Source organism: Sinocyclocheilus grahami, unplaced genomic scaffold, assembly GCF_001515645.1.
Source record: "Sinocyclocheilus grahami isolate Dianchi unplaced genomic scaffold, SAMN03320097.WGS_v1.1 scaffold70.1, whole genome shotgun sequence".
In the NCBI taxonomy this organism is placed as follows: domain Eukaryota; kingdom Metazoa; phylum Chordata; class Actinopteri; order Cypriniformes; family Cyprinidae; genus Sinocyclocheilus; species Sinocyclocheilus grahami.
This window is the reverse complement of record NW_015505249.1, coordinates 470640-490368: the sequence shown is the minus strand read 5'-3', so window position 1 is coordinate 490368 and position 19729 is coordinate 470640. Positions and strand designations below refer to the sequence as shown.

General features: G+C 34.6%; 1 protein-coding gene and 1 pseudogene across 1 annotated transcript in view; one reads left to right on the top strand and one right to left on the bottom strand.

Moving 5' to 3' along the window:
• The window catches only part of LOC107585383 (WD repeat-containing protein 41-like), a 10412-nt pseudogene extending 9364 nt beyond the window's left edge, over nucleotides 1–1048 (top strand).
• Nucleotides 1049–10369: 9321 nt separating this feature from the next.
• LOC107585427 (high affinity cAMP-specific and IBMX-insensitive 3',5'-cyclic phosphodiesterase 8B-like) overlaps nucleotides 10370–19729 on the bottom strand; it is a 53542-nt gene continuing 44182 nt past the window's right edge. Inside the window, exons 10-16 of the mRNA XM_016272445.1 lie at nucleotides 16777–16910; nucleotides 16476–16674; nucleotides 15229–15446; nucleotides 15009–15147; nucleotides 14768–14935; nucleotides 13789–13918; nucleotides 10370–11879 (exon numbers count right to left, since the gene is read on the bottom strand). Coding sequence (XP_016127931.1) covers nucleotides 11770–11879; nucleotides 13789–13918; nucleotides 14768–14935; nucleotides 15009–15147; nucleotides 15229–15446; nucleotides 16476–16674; nucleotides 16777–16910 — 1098 coding nt within the window. The 3' untranslated portion in view covers nucleotides 10370–11769. The remainder of the gene's footprint in view (nucleotides 11880–13788; nucleotides 13919–14767; nucleotides 14936–15008; nucleotides 15148–15228; nucleotides 15447–16475; nucleotides 16675–16776; nucleotides 16911–19729) is intronic.

The window sequence follows — 19729 nt, the reverse complement described above, 5'->3', positions numbered from 1 at the left end:
ATTTTATCGTTCAAGGTCTATAAAACATCAAAAATAGCTCCATTCAGTGAATGTGTATATATATATATATATATATATATTAGTGCTGTCAACCGATTAATCGCATCCAAAATAAAAGTTTTTGTGTACAATAGTATATGTGTGTGTACTGTATATATTTATTTTGTGCATATAAAGACACACACATACAGCATATATTTTGAAAATATTTACATGTATATATTTATATTCATATAAATTATATCATATATAAATATATTTAATATATAAAAGTAACATATTTTTCTGAAATGTATACATGCATGTGTGTGTATTTATATATACATAATAAATATACACAGTACACACACACACATTATGTAAACAAAAACTTTAATTTTGGATGCGATTAATCGTTTCACAGCACTAATATAATATATACTAATATAAAATAAAAATATTGTTGTGGCAAATCAGTGCCTGCAAACAGGAGCCACAGTAGCTTTTTTAACTGTACAAGACCGGAAGAGAGGGGAATAGAGACATCATCTGATGACCTACACTTCTATTATTAGTTCTGTGTATAAAGTGTAAGAATGCTGTAGTTCCTGTCGCTGCTAGAGATTGGCTCCAGTAGTGTCAAGGTCACAGAGAGCCACATATGACTGCTGATAAAACCATTGCCTTGAATCTACTGAGGCAGCAAAAGAATGCACACTTTAATCAGTTTCATGCGCTTTGTTTGAGTTTGGTTTAGATTTTAAATCAGTATGTGAAGTGTAAATTCATTATTATTCTTTTATTTTACATGCTTAGCGCATTATTTTGGGCTGGTTTGGGTAATTCAGACATCTGCTTTTTCCGTTTTTTTTTTTTTAATCTCTAAAAAGTTTGAATCAACACAATGTAAGTAAAGGAGTGGGTCTTGTGTTGCAGACGTTTCAAGGAGAAGGGTCTGGTCACCTGCTCTAGCGATCACCTGCTCATCATCTGGAAGGATGGAGAGCTACAGTCTCAGCTCCGCAGTCTCGCTGTCTTCCAGAAACTCGAGGAAAACCAGGAACTGTGATCCGATCTTCAAACCCTTTCCCCATCATCATCATCATCCTCATCATCATCTCTGAAGCTCAAAGTCTCTCACGGCCCAGGCTGTGTTTTAAATACGAACACCTTTCTTTGCCTTACTAACATCTGCAAAGCTTCGTCACATCAGTGTTTTAACTTCACATTGTTTCGGTATGATAAAATGCTTATGATGTTGTGATTTTAATTTGATGCTTTTATGAAATCAGTGTCTTATAGTAAATGTCTGTAAGGATGTACATATTGTGATCAATGTGTTTGTCATTTTACATTAAAAAAAAAAGTGCAATAACACTTTACAATAAAGTCTCATTTGTTATAAATACAGTTGTTTGTTAGATCACAGTATATGGTTATGATCGCTAACTAAAACTAAAATTGTAAAAAAATATTTTTGTTGCTTAAACGTTAAAGTATTTTATTTCAGCTAGTTGTCAAAACTAGTTCTCATTTTCATTTAGTTTAACTGGATATACTAAAACGCAAATAAAAATATATGTAATGATATAGTAATAACCGCTTAATGTTCATTTAAACTTGTGTAGTTCATTTTTTGTTGGTGTTTAATAGCTAACTAATGTTAACAAATGAAACCAAGCTAGTAAAGTGTTATCATTGTGATTCTTGAATGTATGCTTGTGTGTTTCTTTTAATTGACTAAACTGATTAAAGCTTGGTGTGTCTGTAAATTCAATCAAAACCACTTTATTGCAAATTTTTATTGTTGTGTGTGTCTCACAAACACAATGGTTTCAGAGTTGGAGTGGCGTCTCCAAACGACAGCAGATGCAGAGACAGAATCAAACAGAAGTAAACGAAGCAAACAGACATTTTATGCAACATAGAATCAGTTTTTTTTGTACAACTGACAATACAATAAAATAAAATCCTTCGACGAAACATACCTGTTAAATGGCATGTGACCATTTTGTCTTTCAGTGATGTATTTGTTCAATAAAAAATAGTTTCTCTACATTTGCGCAAGGGATGATGCTAGTGTTCATTCCCCGTACTTCAAAAATACAGTAATTGGCACAAAATCTGCACTCAACGGTTCAGTTCACGCTCGCTAATCGAACTGGGGCCAGTTGCATAAACTTAGTCACCATGTTAAGACTGTGTCTTAAGAACTAGTTTGACCAACTAGCAGTTGCCAAGGGCAAACCAGTCTTACCTTTCCACTACAAATAAGACCAATCTACCTTTTCATAACTGAATTAAAAAAGTTATGACCAGTCTTAAAGAACATTTTTTAGATGGCACTTTTTAAGACTAGTCTAAACAGTTTATGCAACCGGCCCCAGGCTGTCTCAAGCCCCGCCCCCGGTTATAATGTCATTGTGAGGTCATCATGGTATGCTAATAGCGAGCCCTTTGATCATGAGGGTGACGCGTGATGGATGACACTTTAAAAAGATTCACAAACGTTCAGATTTGACTATGGGCTGATCAGTCATGAATTATTACACAAGGGATTTCTAATACTTCAGGTAGTTGAAAAGTTGTTTCATAACAGATAATGGATGGAGCATGAGCGCTTCACATGAGCCTGAGCGATTCTGCCACCTTCACTCTGAAGATAGGAAGTCAATTTAAACCTGAAATAAGATGCAGCTGAAATTAAAAATGAACCGAATGGGTGAAACTATAAGATACACTAACCATCTCCAATGAAATGTTCTGGCTCGCGACAGCATTTATGGCAACATATTGACTTCAAATCAAAAATAACTCTGATTCGTCTCTCTTTTTTATTCCTGTTTAAAAAAAATGTAAAATAGAAAGCAAAATATGACACCAGAAATCAAATGCAAGCGTAACATCAGTAATGCTTAAATCCATCTAGAAAAATAGTTCCAGCTGAACAATTTTGTTTTACTTTTACAGATATAATACTATAAATTATATTATTATTATTTTAATATTATAATTATAAATTATTAAAAAACATGAGCTTTACATTTCTGATTTTAAGCACTCTGGAACTTTTAGGTACACTATTTGCTTTAAAAAAAATAAAATGACAATATATATTTTAATCTACTGAAGCATCATAATCATAATTAATTAATCATGCTTTTTGTCTTGATGAAAATATTACTTTAATCCAGTCAGTGTTTCATTGTCATTCATTCATTTTAATCAGTTTCTAGTGTAATTTGACAATGAAAATATTTTAGTTGACAAAACGTCAAACTAAATATTCAAATGTGTAAATGTGAAAACTGTCCTTGATATGAAGACATTAATAAATATCGCTATTATGGGAGTACTAATTCTTTATGCTTTAGTTACTCATTATACATATTTTATATAAACATAAGCTTTACATTTCTGATTGTATAAATCATTTGGAACTTTTAAGTAAACTACTGTAACTACTATATTTGCTTTAAAAAAAAATTTATTTTTATTTTTAAATAATTCATACATTTTATTTATGTTTTATTAAAAAAAAGAGGGACGAGTCAAAATGATTTTCAACAATGATAATCAACATCATGCTCCAAATACTGTTGATGAAACATGTATTGAAGCCAGACTGTTCTTTTAAGCACATCTTCATCACTAAACATTCAACAACAAACTAAACCACCAGTAACCAAATTAACCAACCACCACCAGAACAACTACTAATCATCATCATCTTAATATTACAATGGACCTTTGGAAGGAAACAATCACATGGTCACATTGTACAGTCACTCTGTACTTCAAATCAGGTTTGTGATGAATCTCATCATCAGTGTTGACAAGTGAACGAGAAGCGTTTGATAATAGAGATTAAGGCATGAACCTGAATATTCTCTCTAAACTCTATACTGCATATTAATATCTGTAAAAGAGTCTATATAAATTCATAATCGAAATATCTGAGCTTATAAAGGGGTTTCCCCCGATTACATTTTGTACTTTAAATGACCTGGAAACCCTGTGTGTCAGAATGCAATATGCAGTATATAATGTTTGGTTGTGAAGCAGGATAATGCAGGAGCTTTTTCAACACAGAAAGACAGGAAGAAAGAGGATGAGCAGGGTGGAGGACAGGAAAAGAGGGAATAGATGCATCATCTTCTGACCTGTATTTCTATGATTAGTTCTAGAATGTTCTATGGCTTTATCTCAGTCGGCTCCAAAGCCGGAATCAGACCAAATCCAGACTCGTCTGAGAGGAGTCGAATCTCCACTGGTGTCTGTTCACTGTGCGTTACAGGTTACTGTGTCTTTGTTCAGTCAATACAGTCGCGCGATGGACTGGAATGTAGAATGGAAATTCATTTCATTTTGCTCTACAGGATGTCCGAACTGGCAGTGATGTACAGCGAACCACTAAAATGAGAGCTATCATCTCCAGAAAGGGCACATTTGTGTTTTCTACCAGTCAAACGTTTGGACACACCTACTTACTCTTTATTATGACTACTGTCATATTTTAGAATAATAGTAGTCATTAAAACTTTTTAACGCAATATATGCGTAAAAATAAATCAAATCAATCAAATCAACTTAAAAATGTTCTGTTTGTAAAGAAAATGATAAATACACTATTTATAAACGGTTCAGAAAAGGCTGCATTTATTTGATAAAAATATAATAAAATAAGTAATATTGTGAAATGAATTACTTCATTCATCATTTGCCATTATTTCAGTCTTCAATATCACATGATATATATATATATATACTGTATATACAACTATGTAACAGCATCAATTGAGTTTAATAATGTGTGTGGATCTCTAGATTTACCACTAGAGGACGACAAGAGCATCTGCCATAATTTGCGCTGCAGCATTCATATATGTAGCGTTCCAAATAAATGGCAAAAATGGGTCTGAAAGAACCAGTATTATTTCTATTAAGCATGCATATCTAGTATATTATAAAGGAATTCTTAATGCATTCATATAATAAATCAGTTTTATGTACTTCAGCATAAACATAGCCATACTTGCAATACATTACAGTGCTTATTTAATTAGTCAATTAGACTTTTAAATAGCATAATGCCTTAATCATAAACCAATTTCATGTGTTAAACCATAATGGTTACATTGGAATATTTATATCATATAAAAAAGTTTTTTTTAAATTAGGAAAAATAATCCCTGGTATTATTTGCTACAATATTGTCTGATTTAGACCAATACTGATGATTTTAAAATCTTAACATTAGCTGCTACCCACTGATCCTAATTTTATAATGCATTAAGAATGCTTTATATAATACATTACATATACAGGCTTCAAAATTATATGTAATACATGACATATACAGGCTAGCAAAACCACTGTTCTACCCTTGTGACCACATTAAAGAAAAAAGGGAGGGAAACGGATAGAATCAGGAAGGATGAGAGAACAGGAAAGAGGAAAAATCAAAACCCTGCACGCTGCTGAATGTGCACCGCATACCTTTAACCGCACAATGCTGTCTGGAGCACCTAAAAACACTCGCTGTGATGCACTGCCAACCCAAGAACAACAAAAACAACTGCTGCCATCTTACAAGGGCATTGTGGAATCATCTGCCTTTGTGATGCGTGCCAGAACGGTTTGTCATTATGATGTCATCGCATTTAGAACACTCCATGCAGAACGTGCTAGAACTCTCTGTGGTGTCGTGCTGGTGTTCTAGAACACTTGCTGTGAAGATGAAGTTCTCAAGAGCTCCTTTCCGACAATAAAGAGTAAAAGGCCGAACGTCGACCGAATATAAACATGTAATAAATTCCTACTAAGCCTGTCTGCGAGCCAATGCAATTCAGCTACGTGTCCAAATGTAACCCGATAAAAATGAGGTGCGCAAATAACAAATGACACCAATAGCTACGTTTAATAAAAACATTTGGGTTTTTAAAAAAAAAAATGTCTCATGTGACACAAGATATCTAAACTAGTTCTTTTTCCAGTCGAAACGGCTTCAGCCAAACATCTGTTTAAAACTCATCATCGTGTTTGATTATAAACGCACCTTCGGCGCTGGTTTTTGGCCTACAAAAGGTGAGCGTTTGAAGCTCGTCTGCGATGCGTGTCTATGGTAAAAGATTCTAACAGTGATATACAGCTGAGCTCATTTGTAAATAAATAATACTTAAAAATGGTGTAACACTTAAAATATCAGCATGAGCAAACGTCACCGTGTCGGTGGTCTCATAATGAGACTGTGCTGGACTTTAGGTTTACACACAGTATAACTCTGAAGATTAGGGAATTTTGCATCCGTACGGACTGTTGCGTGAATTAGGAATGTTAACTGTCATGTGTAAAATGTAAAAATCATAACTATCATCACTATGCACATCGTAACAAACACACTTTTGCTCACACACGCATCATCAAGCTTCACGTTATTACAGTATGTGTCTGGATATACAGTGTTTCTGAGAAATATATTCTTTGTTATTATTGGCTATTTATATCAAAATGATTGATTATTACACACCAGTCCTTGGAGTCTGAGAAAGGCTTGAGTTGTTCTGATACAGAAAGTGCCGGAATTATGACGGCCCACAATGGGCTGATCCATCGCAGTTTTTACATTCTCGCACACTGAATCGTGTTCAGTGCTGGTCAATACAGTTTCATCATCCGAATACAAACGTGTCTTCATTTCTTCCATTTTGGCAACTTGACATTTGCTTCTGTCAACAATATTGTCAAAATATCCGTGTTGTATTTTAACAAATCAATAGTGGGGAAAATGTGGCGTGCCTCAGGGCTCGCTACTGGGTCCTTTTTGGTTTCCCAAGTAGCTCAGTCTCACTGACACTCTGCTTCCAAATAAAGCCCTTTTGGCATTTGGATCTGTGATTCCACATGTCTGTTAATGTTACGTGTGCACATGTACAGACACAGACCTCTCTGATCATTCACGTTTCAGTTCCATATTTGAGCGCATATAGTATATACAGTCCTCTACTGGACTAAGATCAGTCTTTGTCTTCTTGTGTCAGACATTACAAAAAAATCACTGCCCAGAAATCATTAAAAACAGCTGGGAGAACAGATGGATTTTAAAAGAGAAGAGAAGAAAAGAAAGTGAAAAGATGCTGGAAGAGGACTGTCTGCTGATAAAGTGCATTCGTTTTGTCATTTGTCTGTTTTACACTTGTTACCGGGTGATTGTCACTAGGGGTGGAGCGTCGTCAGGGAAACAGGGCTGCTGATCTATGTTCAGTGGACGGAAACTTGGAGGCCAGGTAGAGATGCTACATTCACGGCATAACCTCTGACCTTTGACCTCGACGGTAAGAGTCATGAGGGTCACGGAGGAGGTGGAGGCCGTAAGCTTTTACATTTCATCTCATCCAAATTCTTCCAGTATTTGTAGTTCTCCGCTAAATTCTCCATAAGACCTGGCAAACTGGCAAAGGCTGAGAGAGAAAGAGAGAAAGAGAGAGAGAAATTAGCTCTAGGAAATAAACAATTGTTATATAGATAGAATACTATAACAGATAACCTAAAAACTAAAATTAGGCTAAAATAGGGAGAGAAAGAGAGAGAAGAAATTAGCTATAGGAAATGATAAGCAGCCAATAGCCTGATAATAAAATAATATTAATAATAATAAAATCTTAAATTATTTTTTATATATTTTATGGGTGTGTGTGTTTTTTTAGATTTTGATCTGAGTTAATTGTTTTTAAAGTATATTCCATTTATATTTATATCTTATGATATTTATATTTTTGGAAACAATAATATAAATTCATAATAAAATATAAAAATCTAAAACAATTATATAAACATTTTATAGAAATGTATTGTTAATTAAAAAAATTGTTTATAAAAACCTATCTATCTATCTATCTATCTATCTATCTATCTATCTATCTATCTATCTATCTATCTATCTATCTATCTATCTATCTTTTATGTTTTATTAAAAAAAAGAGGGACGAGTCAAAATGATTTTCAACAATGATAATCAACATCATGCTCCAAATACTGTTGATGAAACATGTATTGAAGCCAGACTGTTCTTTTAAGCACATCTTCATCACTAAACATTCAACAACAAACTAAACCACCAGTAACCAAATTAACCAACCACCACCAGAACAACTACTAATCATCATCATCTTAATATTACAATGGACCTTTGGAAGGAAACAATCACATGGTCACATTGTACAGTCACTCTGTACTTCAAATCAGGTTTGTGATGAATCTCATCATCAGTGTTGACAAGTGAACGAGAAGCGTTTGATAATAGAGATTAAGGCATGAACCTGAATATTCTCTCTAAACTCTATACTGCATATTAATATCTGTAAAAGAGTCTATATAAATTCATAATCAAAATATCTGAGCTTATAAAGGGGTTTCCCCCGATTACATTTTGTACTTTAAATGACCTGGAAACCCTGTGTGTCAGAATGCAATATGCAGTATATAATGTTTGGTTGTGAAGCAGAATAATGCAGGAGCTTTTTCAACACAGAAAGACAGGAAGAAAGAGGATGAGCAGGGTGGAGGACAGGAAAAGAGGGAATAGATGCATCATCTTCTGACCTGTATTTCTATGATTAGTTCTAGAATGTTCTATGGCTTTATCTCAGTCGGCTCCAAAGCCGGAATCAGACCAAATCCAGACTCGTCTGAGAGGAGTCGAATCTCCACTGGTGTCTGTTCACTGTGCGTTACAGGTTACTGTGTCTTTGTTCAGTCAATACAGTCGCGCGATGGACTGGAATGTAGAATGGAAATTCATTTCATTTTGCTCTACAGGATGTCCGAACTGGCAGTGATGTACAGCGAACCACTAAAATGAGAGCTATCATCTCCAGAAAGGGCACATTTGTGTTTTCTACCAGTCAAACGTTTGGACACACCTACTTACTCTTTATTATGACTACTGTCATATTTTAGAATAATAGTAGTCATTAAAACTTTTTAACGCAATATATGCGTAAAAATAAATCAAATCAATCAAATCAACTTAAAAATGTTCTGTTTGTAAAGAAAATGATAAATACACTATTTATAAACGGTTCAGAAAAGGCTGCATTTATTTGATAAAAATATAATAAAATAAGTAATATTGTGAAATGAATTACTTCATTCATCATTTGCCATTATTTCAGTCTTCAATATCACATGATATATATATATATATATACTGTATATACAACTATGTAACAGCATCAATTGAGTTTAATAATGTGTGTGGATCTCTAGATTTACCACTAGAGGACGACAAGAGCATCTGCCATAATTTGCGCTGCAGCATTCATATATGTAGCGTTCCAAATAAATGGCAAAAATGGGTCTGAAAGAACCAGTATTATTTCTATTAAGCATGCATATCTAGTATATTATAAAGGAATTCTTAATGCATTCATATAATAAATCAGTTTTATGTACTTCAGCATAAACATAGCCATACTTGCAATACATTACAGTGCTTATTTAATTAGTCAATTAGACTTTTAAATAGCATAATGCCTTAATCATAAACCAATTTCATGTGTTAAACCATAATGGTTACATTGGAATATTTATATCATATAAAAAAGTTTTTTTTAAATTAGGAAAAATAATCCCTGGTATTATTTGCTACAATATTGTCTGATTTAGACCAATACTGATGATTTTAAAATCTTAACATTAGCTGCTACCCACTGATCCTAATTTTATAATGCATTAAGAATGCTTTATATAATACATTACATATACAGGCTTCAAAATTATATGTAATACATGACATATACAGGCTAGCAAAACCACTGTTCTACCCTTGTGACCACATTAAAGAAAAAAGGGAGGGAAACGGATAGAATCAGGAAGGATGAGAGAACAGGAAAGAGGAAAAATCAAAACCCTGCACGCTGCTGAATGTGCACCGCATACCTTTAACCGCACAATGCTGTCTGGAGCACCTAAAAACACTCGCTGTGATGCACTGCCAACCCAAGAACAACAAAAACAACTGCTGCCATCTTACAAGGGCATTGTGGAATCATCTGCCTTTGTGATGCGTGCCAGAACGGTTTGTCATTATGATGTCATCGCATTTAGAACACTCCATGCAGAACGTGCTAGAACTTTCTGTGGTGTCGTGCTGGTGTTCTAGAACACTTGCTGTGAAGATGAAGTTCTCAAGAGCTCCTTTCCGACAATAAAGAGTAAAAGGCCGAACGTCGACCGAATATAAACATGTAATAAATTCCTACTAAGCCTGTCTGCGAGCCAATGCAATTCAGCTACGTGTCCAAATGTAACCCGATAAAAATGAGGTGCGCAAATAACAAATGACACCAATAGCTACGTTTAATAAAAACATTTGGGTTTTTAAAAAAAAAAATGTCTCATGTGACACAAGATATCTAAACTAGTTCTTTTTCCAGTCGAAACGGCTTCAGCCAAACATCTGTTTAAAACTCATCATCGTGTTTGATTATAAACGCACCTTCGGCGCTGGTTTTTGGCCTACAAAAGGTGAGCGTTTGAAGCTCGTCTGCGATGCGTGTCTATGGTAAAAGATTCTAACAGTGATATACAGCTGAGCTCATTTGTAAATAAATAATACTTAAAAATGGTGTAACACTTAAAATATCAGCATGAGCAAACGTCACCGTGTCGGTGGTCTCATAATGAGACTGTGCTGGACTTTAGGTTTACACACAGTATAACTCTGAAGATTAGGGAATTTTGCATCCGTACGGACTGTTGCGTGAATTAGGAATGTTAACTGTCATGTGTAAAATGTAAAAATCATAACTATCATCACTATGCACATCGTAACAAACACACTTTTGCTCACACACGCATCATCAAGCTTCACGTTATTACAGTATGTGTCTGGATATACAGTGTTTCTGAGAAATATATTCTTTGTTATTATTGGCTATTTATATCAAAATGATTGATTATTACACACCAGTCCTTGGAGTCTGAGAAAGGCTTGAGTTGTTCTGATACAGAAAGTGCCGGAATTATGACGGCCCACAATGGGCTGATCCATCGCAGTTTTTACATTCTCGCACACTGAATCGTGTTCAGTGCTGGTCAATACAGTTTCATCATCCGAATACAAACGTGTCTTCATTTCTTCCATTTTGGCAACTTGACATTTGCTTCTGTCAACAATATTGTCAAAATATCCGTGTTGTATTTTAACAAATCAATAGTGGGGAAAATGTGGCGTGCCTCAGGGCTCGCTACTGGGTCCTTTTTGGTTTCCCAAGTAGCTCAGTCTCACTGACACTCTGCTTCCAAATAAAGCCCTTTTGGCATTTGGATCTGTGATTCCACATGTCTGTTAATGTTACGTGTGCACATGTACAGACACAGACCTCTCTGATCATTCACGTTTCAGTTCCATATTTGAGCGCATATAGTATATACAGTCCTCTACTGGACTAAGATCAGTCTTTGTCTTCTTGTGTCAGACATTACAAAAAAATCACTGCCCAGAAATCATTAAAAACAGCTGGGAGAACAGATGGATTTTAAAAGAGAAGAGAAGAAAAGAAAGTGAAAAGATGCTGGAAGAGGACTGTCTGCTGATAAAGTGCATTCGTTTTGTCATTTGTCTGTTTTACACTTGTTACCGGGTGATTGTCACTAGGGGTGGAGCGTCGTCAGGGAAACAGGGCTGCTGATCTATGTTCAGTGGACGGAAACTTGGAGGCCATGTAGAGATGCTACATTCACGGCGTAACCTCTGACCTTTGACCTCGACGGTAAGAGTCATGAGGGTCACGGAGGAGGTGGAGGCCGTAAGCTTTTACATTTCATCTCATCCAAATTCTTCCAGTATTTGTAGTTCTCCGCTAAATTCTCCATAAGACCTGGCAAACTGGCAAAGGCTGAGAGAGAAAGAGAGAAAGAGAGAGAGAAATTAGCTCTAGGAAATAAACAATTGTTATATAGATAGAATACTATAACAGATAACCTAAAAACTAAAATTAGGCTAAAATAGGGAGAGAAAGAGAGAGAAGAAATTAGCTATAGGAAATGATAAGCAGCCAATAGCCTGATAATAAAATAATATTAATAATAATAAAATCTTAAATTATTTTTTATATATTTTATGGGTGTGTGTGTTTTTTTAGATTTTGATCTGAGTTAATTGTTTTTAAAGTATATTCCATTTATATTTATATCTTATGATATTTATATTTTTGGAAACAATAATATAAATTCATAATAAAATATAAAAATCTAAAACAATTATATAAACATTTTATAGAAATGTATTGTTAATTAAAAAAATTGTTTATAAAAACCTATCTATCTATCTATCTATCTATCTATCTATCTATCTAGTATGTAACAGTAAGCAAGTGTTGATAATTCTAATGTTTTTCTTTCTCATCTCACCATCTGTTTGGCTGCACTGGTTTCTGGCAGACGGTTGAGTGTATGTGTTGTTTGCATGAGTGTAAATATGGCAATTTGAATGTTCACACATATGCACACACGCTCAGATTTCTGGTACATCCTCCTGAGGATGTTTTCTGTGCCCCCTGCTGAATCTGTCACGCACACAGACACACAGACACACACACACACACGCAGCTCCTCTATGATAAACTGACCTGATCGTGACCTTGGGAACTAAATCTGCGGAGAGCTCAAGAGATTCTGCTTCACTGCATCCTGACCCCAGACTACGAAAATCAAAGACACACACACACACAGATGCACATTCTTTCTCTCTCTCACATACACACACACACTCACCCCTTCCCCTTTCCACCATTTTTAAAGTTTCCGTGACATCACGGCTGTTGTGTGTTGACAGTAAGCAGGTTTATTCTCCGGGGTTTGGCTCAGTGGGAAACACAGAACCTAAAGTTTCCAAAGCTCGCCACAATCAGCTCAACATTATCACAACCTCTCAGCAACCATCTAACACAACCCCCGTTCTCAACCCCTCCAGTCCAACATCTACTGCTGCTAATGGACCATTTCATCTCTTTTAGGAGAACCAGATGAGTCAAAAGATGCCTGGGAAAGTATTCTCTCTCTCTCTCTGTCTCTCTCCCAAACACATGCAAAATACTTCCTCATTATTGTGTATTAGAATGATTATTTTCTACTCAGTGTTTGGTGATTTTTTTCTGGATTTGTTGTAGAGCTGTGTGAAATATTTCATATTTATTTTATATTCACAATGATTTTGCTGCAAAATAAAAATCATCATAAATATTACAGGAAACCTAAGGCAAGATCTAATAAACCAGTTGAAGATTATTTCTGGCAACATGAGAGCAATGTATGATTTTCAAATAAACCTTTTGTCTGTCTTTTGAGTGCTTGTTTTTTTTCTCAGTTGGCTGTGAGGAAGCGTTGTTTTATTTGAAATAAAATAAACATTGAAATGAAATATTTTACATTTTTTAACTAAATTTGATTGATTTCAGCTAGTTGCCGAGGATACATTTCTTATTTAGTTTTACTTGATGTATTAAAATAACTATAACTGGAATAAAAAAATATAAACTGAAATAAAAATATTTACATAAAAAATATTACATATTTAAAAAAAGAAACAACATACACAACAAAATTACTAAAACTTTTTAAATCAAAATGAAAGCAGAAAATATAAGAATAAAAACTACTTCAAAATATTAATAAAAACCATAAGTGTATCTCAATGATACTAAAATAACACTGCTATGAGGCTGAAAGCAAATGCCAAAACATAAATACTGAGATATCCAATTTTTGAATGGCTATGTATTATGTAGTGCGTGTGTGTATATTTACCATCCCAGGCATCAAACATGTCCGTGATGAAATAGTCGATAAATGAGATCTGGGATTTAGGAATGCTGCAGGTATTCCGGTCAAACACTGGCATGACAACCGGCAAACCTTGTCTTTTCTCCTCGTCAGTCTAAGGAAAGAAGGAGATCGCAAATACAGAAAGCAAAGACAAATTATTGTAAAAATATATATATATTTTATTAATATCAATTTAGTGGCTGACCAATTTTATCTGCCATTATTTGGCCATTTTGAGATTAACAGCATTAGTCAAGAACTGTGGCATCTTACCTGGCTTTTTCAATAGATAATGCGTGCAATAGATAATTACAGCTTGAAGCATTTTTGAGTGAATTTTAAGTAATTATTAAGATATTACAAATTAACATTAAATATTAATATTAAAATTATCCTTTAAATTTCAGCACATGCATTTTGAATTGAAATAGTTGTTGAATATTAGTTTTTGTATATTATGTCAAATATAATTTAATAAATAAATATTTTGTTCATCAAAAAACAAAAACTAGCTTTTTCAATAGATAATGTGTGCAATAAATAATTTCGGTTTTAAACCTTTTTGAGGGAACTGTTAGTAAATATTGAGATATAGCTATTAAAGATATTACAAATTAAATATTAATATTAAAATTAGAATTTTAAATTCAGTATATGTATTTTAAATTGAAATAGTAATTGAATATTAACTTTTGTATATTATGTCAAATGTAATGTAATAAATAAATACACATAATAATTCTATTTTTTCATCAATCTTTTCATCAATTACCCAATACAATTAGAAAATAAAATTATTTCAACTCATTTCTTGTGGTCCAATCGGGATAATCAAGTGCTACATACTATACTTCAGAAACACTGTATTTTACTTGGAAATACAACATTTTATTAAAGTTAAATGACAATAAAAATTCGAAAGACATTGCAAGCATGTGCAATTGTGACTGAATGTTTTTACCTGAGCAAAGTATTCCTCTGAAATGCGACCAGCCCATTCGATGCAGAGCTCCAGAGGTCTGCAGGGATTGGCCACATCGGCACATTTAATCAGCATCCGTTTAATTAACAGACGATTCTCAGGAGAGTTGCGAATACTGGCCTGACCCTCACAATCACTGCCTTCACTCTGTAACACATGCAGATCTGCATTTGTCAGACTGTACTCAAACAGTATGGAAAAACAGTATTGTGTGTCTTACATTGGAGCTTGTCTCCTCAATGGCACTCATGGGTTTGTTGATGCTGTTTACGAACTTGTTGACGTGTTCAAAGTGTCGCGTCATTTCTGTCGCCAGCACCATGTCTATTATGGCCTGCCGTAGGGTTCGAAACTGAGTCCTGAATATGGAGAGGTTGAGAGAGTTGAGTCATGCATCAGTGTGAGTCATATGAAAGGTATGATTTAGCTGACACTGATACCTTTCCATGTTTTTGAAGATGTTGCACTTGCTGTCTCGTACAGTAAGCTGGAACGCTAGAGCGGCGTGGTGACTCTCCAGGACGGCCGTGTCGTTGTACAGAATGGCCAGATCGCTGCCTGCATTGCACAGGAATGAGTTGGTGCGGCCCGGGTGATCAACGTCATGGACCGTTGCTGCCAACAGCGCCGCTACTTCATCCAACTGGTCAAGACTGCCCTGCAAACACAGCACAGATACCGTAGGTAAGTTTTAGAAGTAACTCAAAATGGTTTAGGTCAGCTCAATATTAGTGGCTGACTGTTTTATGAGATTAACAGCATCAGTCAATAACTGTGGCAACTTAACTGGCTTTATCAATAGATGATGCACAATTTTTGTTTTAAACATTTTAGAGTGAATTTTGAACAACATATCAAGAAAATAGTATTAAATACTATAAATTAATGAGTTTTTTTGCTTTTTGGGTGTTCTTATTTTTTTTAGTTCCGTTTATTATTATTTTTTTTAAGAATTTGTTTGCATTAACAGCATTAACATAATTTTTTTTTTTTTACTCTAATATGATGTTAAATATTAAAATTCTAATTTTAATTTGAACACTTATGTATTTTGAATTTGAATTTAATATGATATTATTATTAAATTCATTTTATATTAAATAATATAATCTAATATAAATATAAAATTTACAGTATTTGTAAAAATGCATGTTCATAAAATATTAAATAAATAAATATTAAAATATTAAAATTAAAAGTATAATTAGTTATTGACACATATAAGTTGATCAGTCTTGTATATAATTAATTCGATATAAACAAAATTCAGATTCAATCCAGTTTATTTGGCTGAGGTAAACTGTAAATGTATGGCACAACTTTATTATTATATTTAATTGATAAAATTACTTTATAAACTATACATTTATTTACAATGGAATAAAAAAAAAAATTACACTTTTAATTTAAATAACATTTTACATTAATTTAATGGTTTTTATATTAGCATAATTAATAATAAAAGAAAACATTTATTTAGAAATTTGCAACAATGTTAACTATACTTTTGAATAAATGAGTTAGTATTGAAACTCAGGCCTGATGAACGGTCAAAACAAGTAAACAAAATAAGTCTTAATAAATCCTTAAAAAGGCTGTTCTTACCTTTGGCCGATGTTTTCATTTTTGATCAAAGTATAAATTGAGACATTTTTATTTCTGTATTCTGTTTGGTTGTCAGGGTTACCTTGACTCGGTCCTTGCGCAGGAAGTAGGCTGTGGCGTGCAGGACGTCTGCGGCATGTGTTGAGTTGTGGTAGGAGTTGGATGCGTGGTAATTAGCCTCGATCACCTGCAGCCACGAGCGCAACGTGGCCTCTGTGCAGTTCAGGAACTCACACACGCCAAAAGCAGAGAAGATCTTCAGCCCCAGGTATGAAAGTGGCCTGCAAACACACACACACACACACACACACACACTATAACAAATCAGAACTTTTCCCATTAAAAACAAGATTTACTCAAAGAAAAGTCTCGCTTTCTGGTACCTCTTGTGAGTAGCTGCTTCCAGCTCCAGGATATTGAATTCCCAGCATTCCTCCTCGTTGAGCAGCTCTGCGATGGAGGACGGGATGTCGTTTAACGGGACAGGCACTGCCAGCTGACTCTGACTCATATCTGAAGGTCAAATGGGTGATGGCCAAACGTTCAATGTCAAGATAAAACATGAAAGGCACAAAAACATTTCCGATACTTTAAAATAGTGTTAATTATATACTACTGTTGTTTTTATTAATATTTTGAATTAGCTTTAATTTCTATATTTTCAGTTTTTATTTTCAAGTTTAATTTTTAGTAATTTTGTTATTTACTTTTGTAATTTATTACTTTTTCTTTTTTATATTATTTAGGTTTCATATAGTTTATTTCATTTTTTTTAATTGTAATTTTATCATGTATTTCTTATATTATATTTGGGTTCCATTTATTTTTATTTCAGTTTTAGTTTTAGTTCCATTTTAATTTTAATTTTAGTTTAATTTTCAGTCATTTTAGTCTGTACTTTTGTCATTTATTTATTTATTTTTAAATACTATTTAGGTTGAATTTATTTTATTTTTTATATATATACAGTATATATATATATATATATATATATATATATATATATTTTTTTTTTATTATGTTGTAGTTTATTTGCAGTTAATAATTTTAGTGCTTTAACTTAACATTTCTAGTTCTCGTTTAGTAAATTTTTTTCATCTAATATTTATATTTTATTCCATCTTTATTTATAATAATTTTTGTTTTATTTACAGACAATTACCCTGCTTTAAACAGCTTTGAGTGAAAACCTTTTAACTCCCTACAGTTCAATCCCTCACTGTAACTTTTCATTTTCGTTCTGTTACACATTTTATTGCCATAATGTGCATAATTAAGTTACAAGTATTTAATTAAGTGCCTTTCATATTTTAAATTACATCCTATAATACTAAATAATACTTACAGGGTTCCCACTCTTTCATGAACATCAGATTCAAGGACTTTCAAGGACTTTTTAAAGCACCATTTATTTTATATCAAGCACCTATCAAATTCACACCCCAGCATATGTAGTGTCATGAAAGACCTTACAGTACTTAACATTTCACGTACACTTAACATTTACATTAAACATTTCAGAGTAATAATGTTTTGAATGTGTAGGTTTAATAAATTTAGACCGTTATGAACAGTTGTGTTCAAAGGAATTTAATGAAATCCATTGAAGTCGGTACTGGTGATAAACAAAATTCAATTTCTAAAATATTTCTAAAATATGCATCAAACTGATTTTTGCTGTAGTTCTTGTACAAGATTTAAATTTGAAAGAATTTCTCAATTTTTAAATTAATAAAAAGTGGATAAATGTTGTAATAACAATGGTAAAACCTGTTAACATTAAAAATTGGCACATTCACTCAAAAGATACGTTACTCACTAATAAATAAACTCAAGTCAAAATTATTTTGTAAATTACTTTTTATTGTAAATCCCATTTTTTCATCTTTGACCTAGAGGAATGCAGCTCAAACATGCAGCTGCTCAAAACGTCAGTATTTTTTGAAAATATTTCATGAGCATTTTAAACCTTGTACATGGGTACAAGGAGTATTTTCTTTTTACCTTTGTAATGGCATCTTTTTCATCTATGTCAAATTCAAAAATGTATGTTTATAACCTTTTTAAAATTTCTTTTTAAAACAATATAATAAGAAGTAGAATAAGACAAATAGGTTACCAATCATATGAAATTAGTATTAATAAAAAATACAGAAAATGAGAGCGCGTGAGTGAGTTCTCAAGACTCAAAAGCACGTGCAAATGATACGTTCCGTCATCTGTCATCATGTTATAAGCGCGGAACCTGCGGGAATGAGTACAATTGTTATTAATAGCCACAATCCCGCGCTGAAATTCAAGTCCTGCTCTTTGTTCTCTGCTAATAACCCGACTGTGAATGATGCGAGCGGCATCCCTATGTTGTCACTGAGAAGCTGCATTTTTGGTGTGCCGGCAGAACAACAACAACAACAATGCGCTACATGTTCCCATTCAGTCAGTCACGTTCTACGTTACGTCAGTGACTGACGAATTGGGATCTCGCCCGAGAGCCCAATCACCTTCGAGTGTTAACTAAACAAGCCAATGACAGTTGGCGTGCGTGTTTCGCCACGCGCACCCCGCCCCGCAGCGCGGGTATAAAAGGAGAGCGCGTGCAAACGCACATCAGCTTTTCGCTTCGGAGCCGAGCCTTCTACAGGACGAATCTCCGCGAGTGTTCAAGAGAAACAGCTGGGGTTGGTGTGACGGCGTATCAGCGGGGATTGCCATTCAGGCTGCTGAAATCTCGGCGGGCTGCAGCTTTCATTCTGTGGTCTTGCCGCGACCTCCCCTGGGCGCTTCAGCGCTCTCTCTAAAAGAGTGTTTCCAAAAATTCTAAAAGAGCTATTTCTAAAAGAGCTTCACGAGCGACGGGCGTCTTTTTAAAGATGGCTTCCCGCTCGTGCGTTTCTGGATGCGGTCGTTTCCTGCCTTCATCTGACGGTCATGATCACTGCCTCTCGTGCTTGGGCTTACAGCACGCTGAAGCAGCGCTCATGGATGAGTCATGTTCTCACTGCGGGAACATGACCATCGCGACATTGCGGTCCAGATACCTCCTCATTAAACGGGGGGGTATCCCCCTTGCCATGCCCCGCTCTAGCTCCTCTGGTTCTCGGAGGGCTACTTCGGTTCATGGTCAGGGAGACCTGAGGGTTACAGTGAGAGCTTCCCCGTCGAGTACGTCTCCGCGGGCCTCTCATTCCTCGAGCATGTCGCACCACCTGGTGCTTCCGGACGAGCGTGCTGGGTCCTCGGACAGGGCGGGGTCCAGCATCTTGTGCGGGACACAGGCAGAGGACAGGATGTCGATCGCTGCATCGGAGGGCGAGCTAAGCTCTGGAGATGAGGATT